Genomic DNA, 12,167 nt, shown 5'->3' with positions numbered 1-12,167 from the left:
TAGCCAAAACCTACCCAGTATTTATACCTAAGTATATAGAATGGTTCGGTTTGGAAAGGACCTTCCAGTTCCAACCGCCTACCATGGGCAGAGGCACCTTCCACTAGACCACCTTGGTTGCTCCAAGCCCCATCCAGCCTGGCCTTGAACACTGCCAGGGATGGGGCATTTACAACATCCTTGGGTAGCCTATTCCAGTGCCTCACTATTCATTATATGAGCTTACAATGGCAATCTTACAAGTCCTAAAAGCACAGTTGTTTTCACAGTAGTTGCAGTTAATGAGATAAATAGTTTTCATTAGTATCAAACTATGGCCACTTCTCACATGAGACCTAAATCCTATAACAGTTCACAGCTAGATAACAGCACCAGCAATAACTTTCTATAAATATACAGTACCAGCAGTGTTTGATACTGGAAGGATTTTGCTTGAAAAACTTTAAATACTTATGTACCTGTGAGCTTGAAACTCTTTGCCTTCTACGCAAATATTAATATCTGGGCAACAGCACTTCTTGTAGAGCATCATTAAGTCTTCGCCTAACACAGATGCAGTTTCTAGTTTGGAATTACCTGCAGATGGAGAGAAATAGCTTTTTTCACTTTGTCTGGAGCAGACTTTTGGCAGTACACAGACGAAGTGTTGGAAAAGAAGAATCTGACAATTTATTTTTTTTTTCAATATTGCATATTCAAGCTAGAACTTTCCTTGAAGGGTTTTCCAGACCATGCATTTTAGTTCTCAGTTTGACTTGAACTATCAGAAACTTGTCCAGTGATTCATATTTGATTTCTATAGAAATGCTGTCGTTACTCTTTCGTAAGATTATGTAGCCAGTTCATTTCTTCTGAGGATCTGTTACCTCTCATTAAAGAAAAGTAGACTCTGAAGAAGTTCAGGGTCATGTAGTGCTACAAACTTCTGCTTGAACAGAACTGTTGCTTGATCCTGTCTTACTGACACAGCTGTAGCATCAAACACCTCTGGTATAGATGCAGTTACACATTTCCTTGGGTTAATTTTTCATTCAGTCATAGTGGGAAAGATTCTGAAAGCTTCCAAAATCCTCATGAAAAAACAGTGGAACTAGTGTAATTTGCTAGAAAAGGAAAAGAAAGGAGAGGTTCTGCTCTGTGGAAGTCCCACATGGTGAGGACTCAAGTTTGCTGTATTACAGAGAAAAAGAAAGGAGACAAATGCCAATGAACATGGCCAATGCCTGAGAAGTCCTTTCAGATTTGTTAATGCCACACACTGGCTGAGAACTACTCTTGCCAAACCTCTGCAGCAATGCATCTCTTTAAGGCGTGAGAGAATAAGGTAGACCATCACAAAGAATATCCATGCCAGCTTCAATTTTTGCCTGCATTTTTACAACTGTGTAAGTTTTTGAATAATTACTTGAAAGAAGAAAAACCCCAAACTGACAAAACCCAAAATAAACAAACAAAAGCATAACTCCAAACCTACCTGCAGTGGCTTTGTTGCTTTCTGCATCACTGACTACTGCTGGAAGTTCCTGTTCAATACAAGGTGAAGAAGCAACTTCTTTCTGCCCAGCTCCACTTGAAGCATCCTGATCAACAGGTGGTTTTATGCTGTCTCCAAGGCAACTTGCATTTGTTTGAGTGTTCTGAAGTGTAGCAGTGTTGTCTTCCTGTACTAATTTGGGTTCCAGTACTTTTTTAATCATAGCTGGCTCCTCAGCTTCTTTGAGATTTTTATCAGATGAATATACAAGCCTAGAAGATGACACCAAGTTTACTCCTGTAATTTTTAATAGAGCAAAATAAATATAAAGATAACTTTTTTGTCACTAACAAAGACAAAAAGCACAAACAAGTACTGTAAATAGAATGTAGGATCAGGTTAAAAGGAACACAGGTTTCTGTCCCTCACTCTGCTTTTATTAATTAAAACCTCCCTTTTGTCTGCTCTTTATAGCTCAACTATTATAATCATCTACTGGCAAAAGCAGAAGCAAGCAGTTTCATTAATGACAGATGACAGATTTATAAATCTTAGTATGATCAAGAATAGGCATTTGATTGTCCTTTAATATCATCAAATCTACAAACCCCAAAACATAAAAACCTTCCAACATCAAGGTTGCAAGTACAAAACCATAAGAACGGTCTAGATATAAATGAATGGTATTAGAAATAGAAATTTCATTTTCAAAAGAAGTACTTGAAAGCATGAAAGTCTGCAGTTAAGATTACCCAAGAGCTTTCACTTTGCTCATATAGTAATTCCAGCTTCCCACTTTCCCATCTGTTTCCCCAGCTTATTTTTGGCTTGAGATTTGGAAAGGCTAAAAAAGCCTGCAGTCTGTGACTGCAAAGATCTCGTATTTATAGAAAGATTGCACTCCAGTAACTTAATGGAGCCTGAAAAAGTCAATGTGAACAGATAATACGCTTTATCAGTGGTTTCATACCATATAGATGAAGTTAGCAAAGTTGAACAGAAGAGCTACAGTTACTTTGGATTTAGCAGATGTACTTATACATGCATTTAGTCACTCATTCCCTGGCAAAGAGGCTTTACTGTTAATATTTGGAACATAGTAATTCTGAGTGTGATATTTGAACACTGTCCTCCAAAAGGGCAGAGAAAACATACAAAGAAATAGTCTTCCTTCTTGATTCCTGTATTTAAAAGATTGAGTTACGTAGATATTTTTTCATCTGTGTGATACAGATTCTCACTAAGAGACAGTGATGAGAAGGAGAGTAGGCAATTGGAATTTTAATATTTTATTGGATTTTGAAAATGTGTGACAAGAGTAATAACGTTTCACATTGAAAGTAAAAGATCAATGGACCCTTTTTAAAGGGGCTTTTAAGGTTGTTGTACCCAAACGTGCTTTCAGAACTCCTAATCTGTGAGCCTGGTCTGACCATCTATTGCTTTTCATATTTAGAGTGCTTTCCAGCCCAGCCTAACAATAGCATGAGGGAAAGACAAGTAGTAAGACATGCCACATTACCAAGAACAGGACGACAGGTTGCTTGCTTGAGCAAGTAGACTTTGCAATCCTTCAGAAAATTCAAGACCATGTCTGCCACACATTTTCCCCACTCAGTGTGCTTCTCAGTACTTAACATCTGTGTTTTACAGCTGTGTAGCAGTAGAGCTCAAGAACAGAAATTCAGAGTAGAAACCAAAATGACCTACAGATTTCAAAACTCCACAGAAGTATTCTGGTGTTCTGAAATGTTGTCTTCCAAGTTGTTTCTCCACATTAGATCTTCCAAGAAACGCCACTTAAGTCACACAGACTGCCTCTACTAGAAAAAAATCCAGTAATTCCAACTTTATCCCTACATCTTCACCAGGTGTAAGCAAATACAGTCACAAAGTAAACTGGTAACACATACTGAATGTGAAAAACTGCAGGAAGATCTCCAGTAAGGGTTTGTTGAGAGAAAACTGCCATTCATAACATGTCAGGTTAAATTTGGACTGGAACTTTACTTATTCGCCTTTCTGTTGCTGCAGAGCTGTTGCGTATTTAACATGTAAAGACAGTAGAGATGGACTTTGAGAGAGAAGAAATTAGCAGTAACAGACATACTACTTTGCCATAAATTCATTATTACGATTTTCTTGCTTACTTTCTGCCTGTAACTGAACAACATATCCATAGGGAATCTGATAAGCTGGGCAATGAGGCAACAATCTCCTGGGAATCCTCAGGGTGTTTTCAGATAATCTACATAAGAAACCTCAGGAATGCATTTCTGTTACCCCTAGGCTTAAGTCAGTAATGGCATCTTTTCCATAACTAGAAACTGTACATAAAACAAGTGGCATGTTATTAAACCAGAAGTAAGTAACTGGTTTCTAGATCTAAAAAAGTTAACTCTATTTGAAATCAGATTTTTTTTCCTGTAAAGTCAAGGAAGCTTGATAATTTCAGGTAGCATCTAAAAATACGTCACAGCCCTGGATTCACTACTTCCAGAAACTCAGCAGAATACCTGTATATTAACAGTCCCTCTTAACACAAAATGAATTTTACTACTTTTAAAGATTCATAGAGGCACCCATTTTATGGTTCTCAGAAAACAGTAATGATTTTGGCACATCTTTAAAGTTTAGAAATTTTCCTTTATCTCAGTTAAATCCCATTAGATGTTCTTTCCAGAATAGAATATTCTGTGGTTTTCTAAACCCTGTTACAGAAAAAACTTTGCTTGGCAACATCCTTTATTTTATAGGCTTAATTCTAAAGGCAAAGTGAAGTTTTCTAGACTGTCTTCTACAGAGTATCAAATGGCATCTTCCTGTATAAATAAAAGCTAGGGAAATCTTTCATCCACAGCAAAACACATGGCTTGGACCTTGGAGTTCACATGTTCTAGTGATAATGTTAAACCACCTCTTTTAGAACACAGTTGCTGTAAGAAACTAGTACCCTTACTGCAGAATTATGATCTGAATAGTTCTTCTTCCAAACGTCTTGATGTGACACCTTAGTTTAGTAAGTTGAAGTGCAGAAAATTACTATTCTATACAGTTAAAAATTCTTTAAATCACACAGAGGTTATCAGCAAGAGGTCTTAGAACCTGACCAGTTTTGAACTGAGTTAAGCATTTACAAGAAACAGTTTTCATAGTCATTTGAACACTCTAAGAAGGTGCAAAAACATTCCAGTTCTTCCAACATATCCCTAATGATGATTAGGAAAGTACTAGATTGTACACTGTGATCAAAGAGCTTCCCAGAACATGCAAGCAGTATGGGGCTACTTGGATAGCATATGTAGGCATCTCAAAATGCACTTTGAAGAAAAGCATGTAGTTAGTGGGTAGCTTGCAAAGAACTAAGAAAACACTAAGCAGCCTAACCAAAGTTACTTTCATGCATCTAAAGATTTCATTCAGTTTGTTTTCTCAAAGGTGTCCTGAAGGTGAACACTCTGTATCTCTTAGGCTAAATTCCTTTGGGAAGTTTCTCTGCCTTAGAACTCTCTTCAAGGCCCACCTGTTTCTGTCAGTTGTAGATGCATGACTCCACACAGTCTTGAAAATGATAGTCTCAGTAGAAGACCAACCAAGCAATTCTGTTCTCAGAACAGCCACAGAGCCATACAAACTAGAATCAGTAACAAATATTTATGCTCACTAAAAATACAAAAAACACAATCACAAAGAAATCCCATGTTAATAGTTGGGCTGAAAAAGAATTTGGATTTATGATCCACTTCTTTAGTACTTCCAGTGAAGATGTACATTTCTTTACTATGGGCCATACCCACTGTCTGCAAGAATGTAAAAATCTCAAGCAGATACGTTGTATGCCACTAGCAAACATGAAGACAACACAAATAAAAGGAAAGAGAAAGAGCAGGGTTTATTTTCATGAAATACCGTATTTAGAAGCACAAGGAGTCAATTTTTGTTATTTGTGAGAACACCAAAAGTAACTGGAATTAACATCATCATAACTTTTACTGAAAGCTGTTAGGACAGCCTCTCCTATTGTTCCAAAGTACTTGTTAACCAAATAAATAAATTACTAACTAAACAATAATAATATCAACTAATTAAGCACCCCACCTTTCAGATGCTTCCTGCAGAAGCTTCCACTTGCTCTGTGTGGGAGTTCTTCACTGAGAGCCCATGTGGGGAAGACATTTACCTTCTCTCTTCTTACCCACATTCTCCAAGTTATACATGCACACAAATCATTGATACCACTCGAGAAGTGCTTTTGAGTTCTTAGACACTAGCTGTTTAAACAGGCCCTTTTATATGTTGTTATGGATTTGTTCCATATATGCCCAGATTTATAGGGCATTAGTAAAGAGATTACAAAGCAGGCTTGAACAAAAGCCATTAATGCCATTTTTTCTTTTGTTTTTTTCCCCTATCAGCTAGCAACACAGACTGTTCATGCTTAAGTCTATCAAAAAATCAGAAACTTTTTCCATCATAAATACTATGGATGGTAAGAAACTGCCAGCACAGAAGTCTGACACATGAAAAGGGGAAATTCTGCTGCTTGATAGTGTGTCAGTTTAATTGCTTGAAAAAAACGATACTATGGTAACTTTAGAATAGAGGGACAAGTACAGGTGCCCAAAATGGGATACTTCCTTGGCACTGTAGGTGTAGTACAATTAATGAAAAGAGACAAAACAAATTACGTTTTCCTTTTATTTACAAGTTGTACAGATGTTGTGTGTTCTTTGCAGGAGGAACTTGGCATAGCACATACCAGAACGTCACAGAATCACAGAGCGATTTGGATTGGAAGGGACCTTAAAGATTATCTAGTTCCTGATGTTAATGCAAGTCAGGCATGTCATATGCACAACTTCAAGCTACCTTGATCACTTAAGACTCTTCTGTTTCTTTTTAGATTTGCTAGAAGAACCATCTGCTTGATTTTTCCAGCTAAGACAGTTGTTTTAACTTAATTGATTTCTTGAGACAAGTATTTCAGTAAATTCCTTCTCATGAGATGCAACATCAGCTACTCCTCTGCCTCACACAGGTGCTGTTTAAATTTTCAGCTTCCTTGTGAAAGCCAAGCATCTCAGAAGATTTTACCTCTTAAGCAGCTATGGTCCCAGTGAAAGGTTTCTGCCCTTCTCACATTGGGCATAAATCCATGGCATTAACTATGCTGTCCAAAGCAAGATGTTAATATCACACACATACCAAATATACTGTGACTTGACAGTTCAGCTTCTCAACTTCCTCTGAGAAATTGAGGTTGGAGATAAACATGTATCAAAGAAAAAAAAACGCAGCAAGAAAAAACAGGAAACTCATTCCTATTTATATGGAAAGGAGATAAGGCTGTCATCATTCAGCATGTATTTAATGCCTGTTTTTGTCAAATGAAACAAGTCATCACAGTGAAGGCTTTCTTTCCCCAACATAAAATCTAAGCTACAAGCTTCATGTGGCATCTTCTTTCCCTGCCCTCTTCTTTGCTTATTGAAGTCTAATTATTCTCAATGACTAATTTAGTTCATACTTATAACCACAACAAACAACTTCGTGCTGTAGTACCAAACTCAGACAAGAGAATATGGTTGTATGAATTAAAGCCATTAAAGTTAGAACAGCTCAGCTATTCAAAGGAGTAAATTCTTTAATTCCCTAACATGGGAAATAAAGGTTCTGGTTCACAATTTGGTCTCAACTTTCTCAGCCTTCACTGTTCACTGGAGATAGGCCTTTATAGAGCATTTTAACTTCCACAGTTCTGGATTTATCATTTCCAAAGTCTAAGTCAGTCCCATCAGATTCCCCACGTTGCACAGCCTTCAGCACACAAGTGACATGTAGCCCACATCTTTTGTGATGGAGACAGAAGCCCAAAGGAAGTACATCTCACTGAGATGCATGCCAGATACAGCTTGTGAGAAAATCAAATCCCCAAATCCCCAAGGAAAGATAATTTTTACTTGGGAAGATAAAAGCTGAATACAAACAGGAAAAGGGAATGAGATTTTGTTACAGTTTTGATGAACTCTTCAATACTGTACTAGTATTCCACTTCTGCAGGGAAGAGGTATTTATAACCAGAAAACCTGGAAGCTTTGTAGAAGACTATAGCTTTCTTCCAGGAGCTCAACTGCAGCTACAGGTCGTTGTTACAACTCATGCTGGCAATTCACATGCTCCAAGAACTACTAGGCTAGCTTCCAGTAAACCTCAAGCAGTAATTTAAGGCATTGGGTTGAATTTGTGAAGATCTAATTAATTTGCATCTTAATTATAAGAAATCACTAAGATTCAGCAGCCACTGATACTAGCAGAAATCATCTGAACAATGCAATTAGGTTCTTTTCAGTCAAAGCTGCTTCCTTTCCTTGGTCCAAAGCGGTTCACTGTGGTCAAACTCCAGTGCATTCCGAGACACAAATGTTCACAGATTGCGCTACATTAGAGGATTCAAAAGGTGAAGTATCAAACAGTACTGAAACCTAAGAGGAGAAAAACCAACCATTGTGCAAAATGCACTTCATACATAGCTTAGAATATATGGGGAAGTTCATTTTCACAGTGAAAAGATAAAAGGTTTATAGTTGGATGAGCTGGTTTGGGTTTAAAGGTGCTTTTCAATAGTGTGCTTTTTGGAGAACATGCAGGACTCCAGAGATAATTACAGCAAACACAGAGAGAAGTGAAATCAAGTCTCAGTGAACTGTAGACATAGTAAGTGCTTACCATTAGGAAAGCAAAGGAGTGGTATAACAGTATATAAATAATTAAAATAATTATTCCAAATAATAATTTTCCAAATTAAAATAATTTGGATTGTTTTAAATTTACATGCTGCTTCTGCATGAAACCTTCTGAACCACCTCTCACATGAACGTGAAGCAAATGAATGAAATGGAAGGAATAATGGAGTTCAGAAAAATAGGAGACAAATGCCACGTTGTTTTGTTTCTTACTGCTTGTTCTGCTAATGCTCCTGCCAGATTTTGACAGTAAGCTGACAAATGCCAGTTTATCGGCCTGTTCCACCATGATGATTCTGTGTTTTACATGTTATTCTCAGGTCATAAGGTTTTCTTTCATATTTGTTATAACTTTAGTACCCTGAATACATCTTTTTAGCCATCTGCTGCCTTATTCACAAATATAAGGAGAGAATGAGCAAAACAAATAGGGAGAGGTTAGCCTTAGTTTTATTTTAAGCACTAAACTACAATGCATTCCCCTTCATTCTGTGAACAATCTCAAGAGCCTGTAGTGCATACATCCTGAATTCACCTGTAGTCCCAGAGTGCCTACTGCTTTGCTCCCACGCATGCTCCAAAGTGCCGACTGGCTCCAGTATCAACGCTCTTTTATAGGAGGAAGGTGGCACCACCACAGCTTTGTTCCAGAAGAGCCAACGCTGCTCAGTTCTTTGAAAGAAGGATTAGAAGCACTTAAAGGCAAGGAGGATTGCAAGGTCCGGTGGCGTCACCAGCCAACACCCCTCATGTACTCACCTAAGCATGAGCAAGATGAGTGAGATGGCAGACATGTGCCAATAGCTGGCAACAGAAGAACACATGGGATCCTTGTACCAGTCAGTCCCTGGGGAGTAGCTGACCCACACAGTGCACCATGCCACATGCCAGGATCCCACCTTGCTGGGAAAGCTGGGCTATGCTCAGCCTAGCCTGTGGATCACTAGGGCTAAAGTACTGACCATACAGTTTCTAACTTGATGCATCTCTTGACATGTCTTCATCTGACATGATGAAGCCCTCCTACATTTCCAAATCCGTAACTTTGGTTGGTTTTTTTTTCTTTTTAAGGTGGCACTGGAGTGGTTTTTCTTTGTTATTTTTGTTAGGTAATCTTGCTAACAAGGGTATTAGTAAACACAGCTAATTTAAAAGGATACATTCTGGATTTTTGCTGCTTTTTCTCTTGTTCTATTACAAAGCCTTTACATACAGAGAGTATTCCCACGTGCTGTCAGCAGAGGGACCAAGGCAAAGAAAGAAGTTACGGGAAAATACTCTACAGACACTGCAGGAAGGTTGTGAAGATACTGGGAAAGCCGTAGCACAAGTGTTAATACTGGAAAAAAGAGGAGGAACGACAAAGGAGAGGTAGCGCCGAGGAGCGAGGCTGGTGCCCGCAGCGCGGCCGCGCACTCACCGCAGGAAGCGCCGGCACTCCGCGGGCTCTACGCCGTCCATGCGCAGCATCTCTCGGCGCGGCCGCCCGTCGTCCAGCGCGGCGAACAGCCGCGGAGCCCGCGCCAGCAGCACGGCCCGGTGCGCCTGCAGCGCCACGGGGCCGGTACAGATGGTCACGTCGGAACACGCCCCCTCCGCCAGCAGCCTGCGGGAGCGCACCGTTACCGCCAGCCGGGCCCGTCCTGCCCCACCCCACCGCCCCGCTCCATCGCCCCGCGCCTACCTGCCGACGTCGTGCCGGAGCTGCTCGGCCAGCGCCTCCTTCAGCCGCTGCCGCTCCACCGCCGCCGGACCGAGGCCCTTCGGCGTAGCGCCAGTGCCGCAGCGCGCCATGTGCCTGTAACCGCTCCGCGCACGGTGCGGTAGCGAGGACAGGGGATCGACAGACAAGGCCAGAGGTTGGTCACGTGACACTCCAAAGGCCAACCAGCACTGTTCTTCACGCCGGGAGCCACAAAACCGCCGCAGCAAAGCCCGGTAGTGCCCTGCTGCCGTGCATTCCCCGCTCCCGCTGCGGGGGGCGGGGCCAGCGCCGGCCTCCGCCAATGAGGGGTCAGGGGCGTTTCGCCTGGCCACGCCCCCCTCCCCGAGACAACCGGTCCTCGACGCTCCCTCCCCTGCCGCCCTGCGCGGGGCGGAGGTGGCAGGGGGCGCCTTCCAGTGCCGCTCTGAGGGAGCCCTCTGCAGGCCTCGGTGGCTGTCAGCAGCTGCAGCGTCGGGGGGGAGGGAGGGGCGGAGGTTGTCAGTTTGTCAGTTGGTGGTTTTAGACCTAAGCTGCATCTCAGAGGGTTACCGGGATGCAGCTGTGGGAAGGGGGATACTTACAGCCTTGACTGCACCTCCTGGAGTGAATGAATGTTCCTCTGCGTGAGTGAGGCTGCACTTTGAATCCTGTGTTCAGTTCTGGGCCCCTCACTACAAGAGAGACATTGAGGTGCTGGAGCAGGTCCAGAGAAGGGCAACAGAGCTGGTGTAGGGCCTGGAGCACAAGTGTGATGGGGAACGGCTGAGGGACCTGGGGGGTTCAGTCTGGAGAAGACAAGGCTCAGGGGGGACCTTAGTGCTTTCTACAACTGCCTGACAGGAGGATGGAGCCAGGAGGGGGCTGCTCTCTGCTCCCAAAGAACAAGGGGTAGGACAAGAGAAGATGGCCTCAAGCTGCATCAGAGGAGGTTTAGACTGGATATCAGGAACAACTTCTTCCCCAAAGGGTGCTCAGACATTGGAACAGGCTGCCCGGGGCAGTGCTTCAGTCACCGTCCCTGGAAGTGTTCACACTTCCCTCAGTGATGTGGCTTAGTGGTGTCCTTGGCAGTGCTGGGAGAAAAGTTGGACTTGATGATCTTAAAGGTCTTTTCCAACCTGGTTGATTCTATGATTCTGTGATTCTGTGACCCAGCCCTCGTAAAGACCTGTCGGTGCCTGCCTTGACCAGGACAGCAGCCCCGGCTTTTAGAAGATCTGTGTGAGCCTTGGACTATTGCCTGTTGTTGCAGGTCCACCTCTCACAGCAAGCATGAGCTCTGGTGCACAGATCTCGGCAGCTGGGTGGGCGGGTGGCAGTCCCAGTGAGCAGGGTCTTCTCAGGAAAAGCCGCACTCCCCAGTGCCAGCTTTCTTGTCAAGTAATTTAACTGAGGTAATGAAGAGCCTCTCCAATCTGAGGTAAAAGAAGCATGTAACCATCCAAGCTGATAAGTGCTGACAGTGTTTTGGGGAAAATTAGCTTTGAAAAGCAGGTACCAGGCATGGGTGGAAAGCACCAGTACCATTACCACCATGCTGCTGCCATGCTGAGGGGACACTTCCTCGGGTGTTGTGAACAGCACGAAAGGAAGCAACTGGCCAGCCATGATCAGATCATCACTGATGGCACGCCTTGGTTCCCTTTCTTTTGAGCATTGCACCAAGCAACATGGCAGCAGGGGCTGCACCAAGTACCTATGGGGGACACCGTGGCTCGAGAGAGATGGCACATGTGGCAATGTGGTACATTTGGGACTCCCCAGTAACTTGTCAGCTCTCTTCTTCTCTAGTGTCAACAGTTGGTTCAGGCTGAGCTGGCTCTGATGCCTTCCCCAAGTGGTCCTCATTCATCCTTACCTGTTCCCAGAGCACTGCAGGTGGAGAGGGAGCTTTTGGAATCCCTTCAGGCAGGTGACTCACCTCTTCTAGGAACTCGTGTTTCATGCTTCTTTCATCTTTGTAGTTAGCATCCAGTTTTGTTCTCGCTGACGTCACATGCAAGTTAATTCTACCCTCTGTTTCACTGTGTTTCTTCTTCCTATAAACACAGGAACTTGGCAGCAGTTCTTGGAGCCAAGAACAGTGGCTGCTAACATACGAAGGATAATGCCAACAATGAGGCATTATTTCCAAGAAACTACAACAGTCAGCACGAAGAAGGCTGCACAGTGGACAGACACTTGAGCTATTCAAACCCAGTTCTTAGCTTCAGTAAGAAATCTCTTCATAGAAAGTCAAAGGGAG

The 12,167-nt window shown here is 42.4% G+C and overlaps 1 protein-coding gene and 1 long non-coding RNA gene across 4 annotated transcripts in view; one reads left to right on the top strand and one right to left on the bottom strand.

Annotated features, from left to right (window-relative positions):
• Nucleotides 1–3,028, top strand: part of LOC130609853 (uncharacterized) — a 37,172-nt gene extending 34,144 nt beyond the window's left edge. Inside the window, exon 3 of the long non-coding RNA XR_008974892.1 lies at nucleotides 2,933–3,028. This is a non-coding gene — a long non-coding RNA (uncharacterized LOC130609853). The remainder of the gene's footprint in view (nucleotides 1–2,932) is intronic.
• BTBD8 (BTB domain containing 8) overlaps nucleotides 1–10,011 on the bottom strand; it is a 35,039-nt gene extending 25,028 nt beyond the window's left edge. Inside the window, exons 1-4 of one of the 3 annotated variants that reach the window (XM_057429176.1) lie at nucleotides 9,902–10,011; nucleotides 9,638–9,823; nucleotides 1,475–1,746; nucleotides 459–576 (exon numbers count right to left, since the gene is read on the bottom strand). In XM_057429176.1, coding sequence (XP_057285159.1) covers nucleotides 459–576; nucleotides 1,475–1,746; nucleotides 9,638–9,823; nucleotides 9,902–10,011 — 686 coding nt within the window. Of the gene's footprint in view, nucleotides 1–458; nucleotides 577–1,474; nucleotides 1,747–2,996; nucleotides 4,918–9,637; nucleotides 9,824–9,901 lie in introns of those variants that run through there. The other 2 variants (XM_057429177.1, XM_057429178.1) reach the window with 2 other exon arrangements.
• Nucleotides 10,012–12,167: the final 2,156 nt, after the last annotated feature.

This window comes from Pezoporus wallicus, unplaced genomic scaffold (assembly GCF_028554395.1).
Source record: "Pezoporus wallicus isolate ANWC-B61680 ecotype Strahan unplaced genomic scaffold, APGP_CSIRO_Pwel_v1 contig_593, whole genome shotgun sequence".
Lineage (NCBI taxonomy): Eukaryota > Metazoa > Chordata > Aves > Psittaciformes > Psittacidae > Pezoporus > Pezoporus wallicus.
The sequence above is the reverse complement of the archived record's forward strand: the minus strand, read 5'-3'. Positions and strand labels throughout refer to the sequence as shown.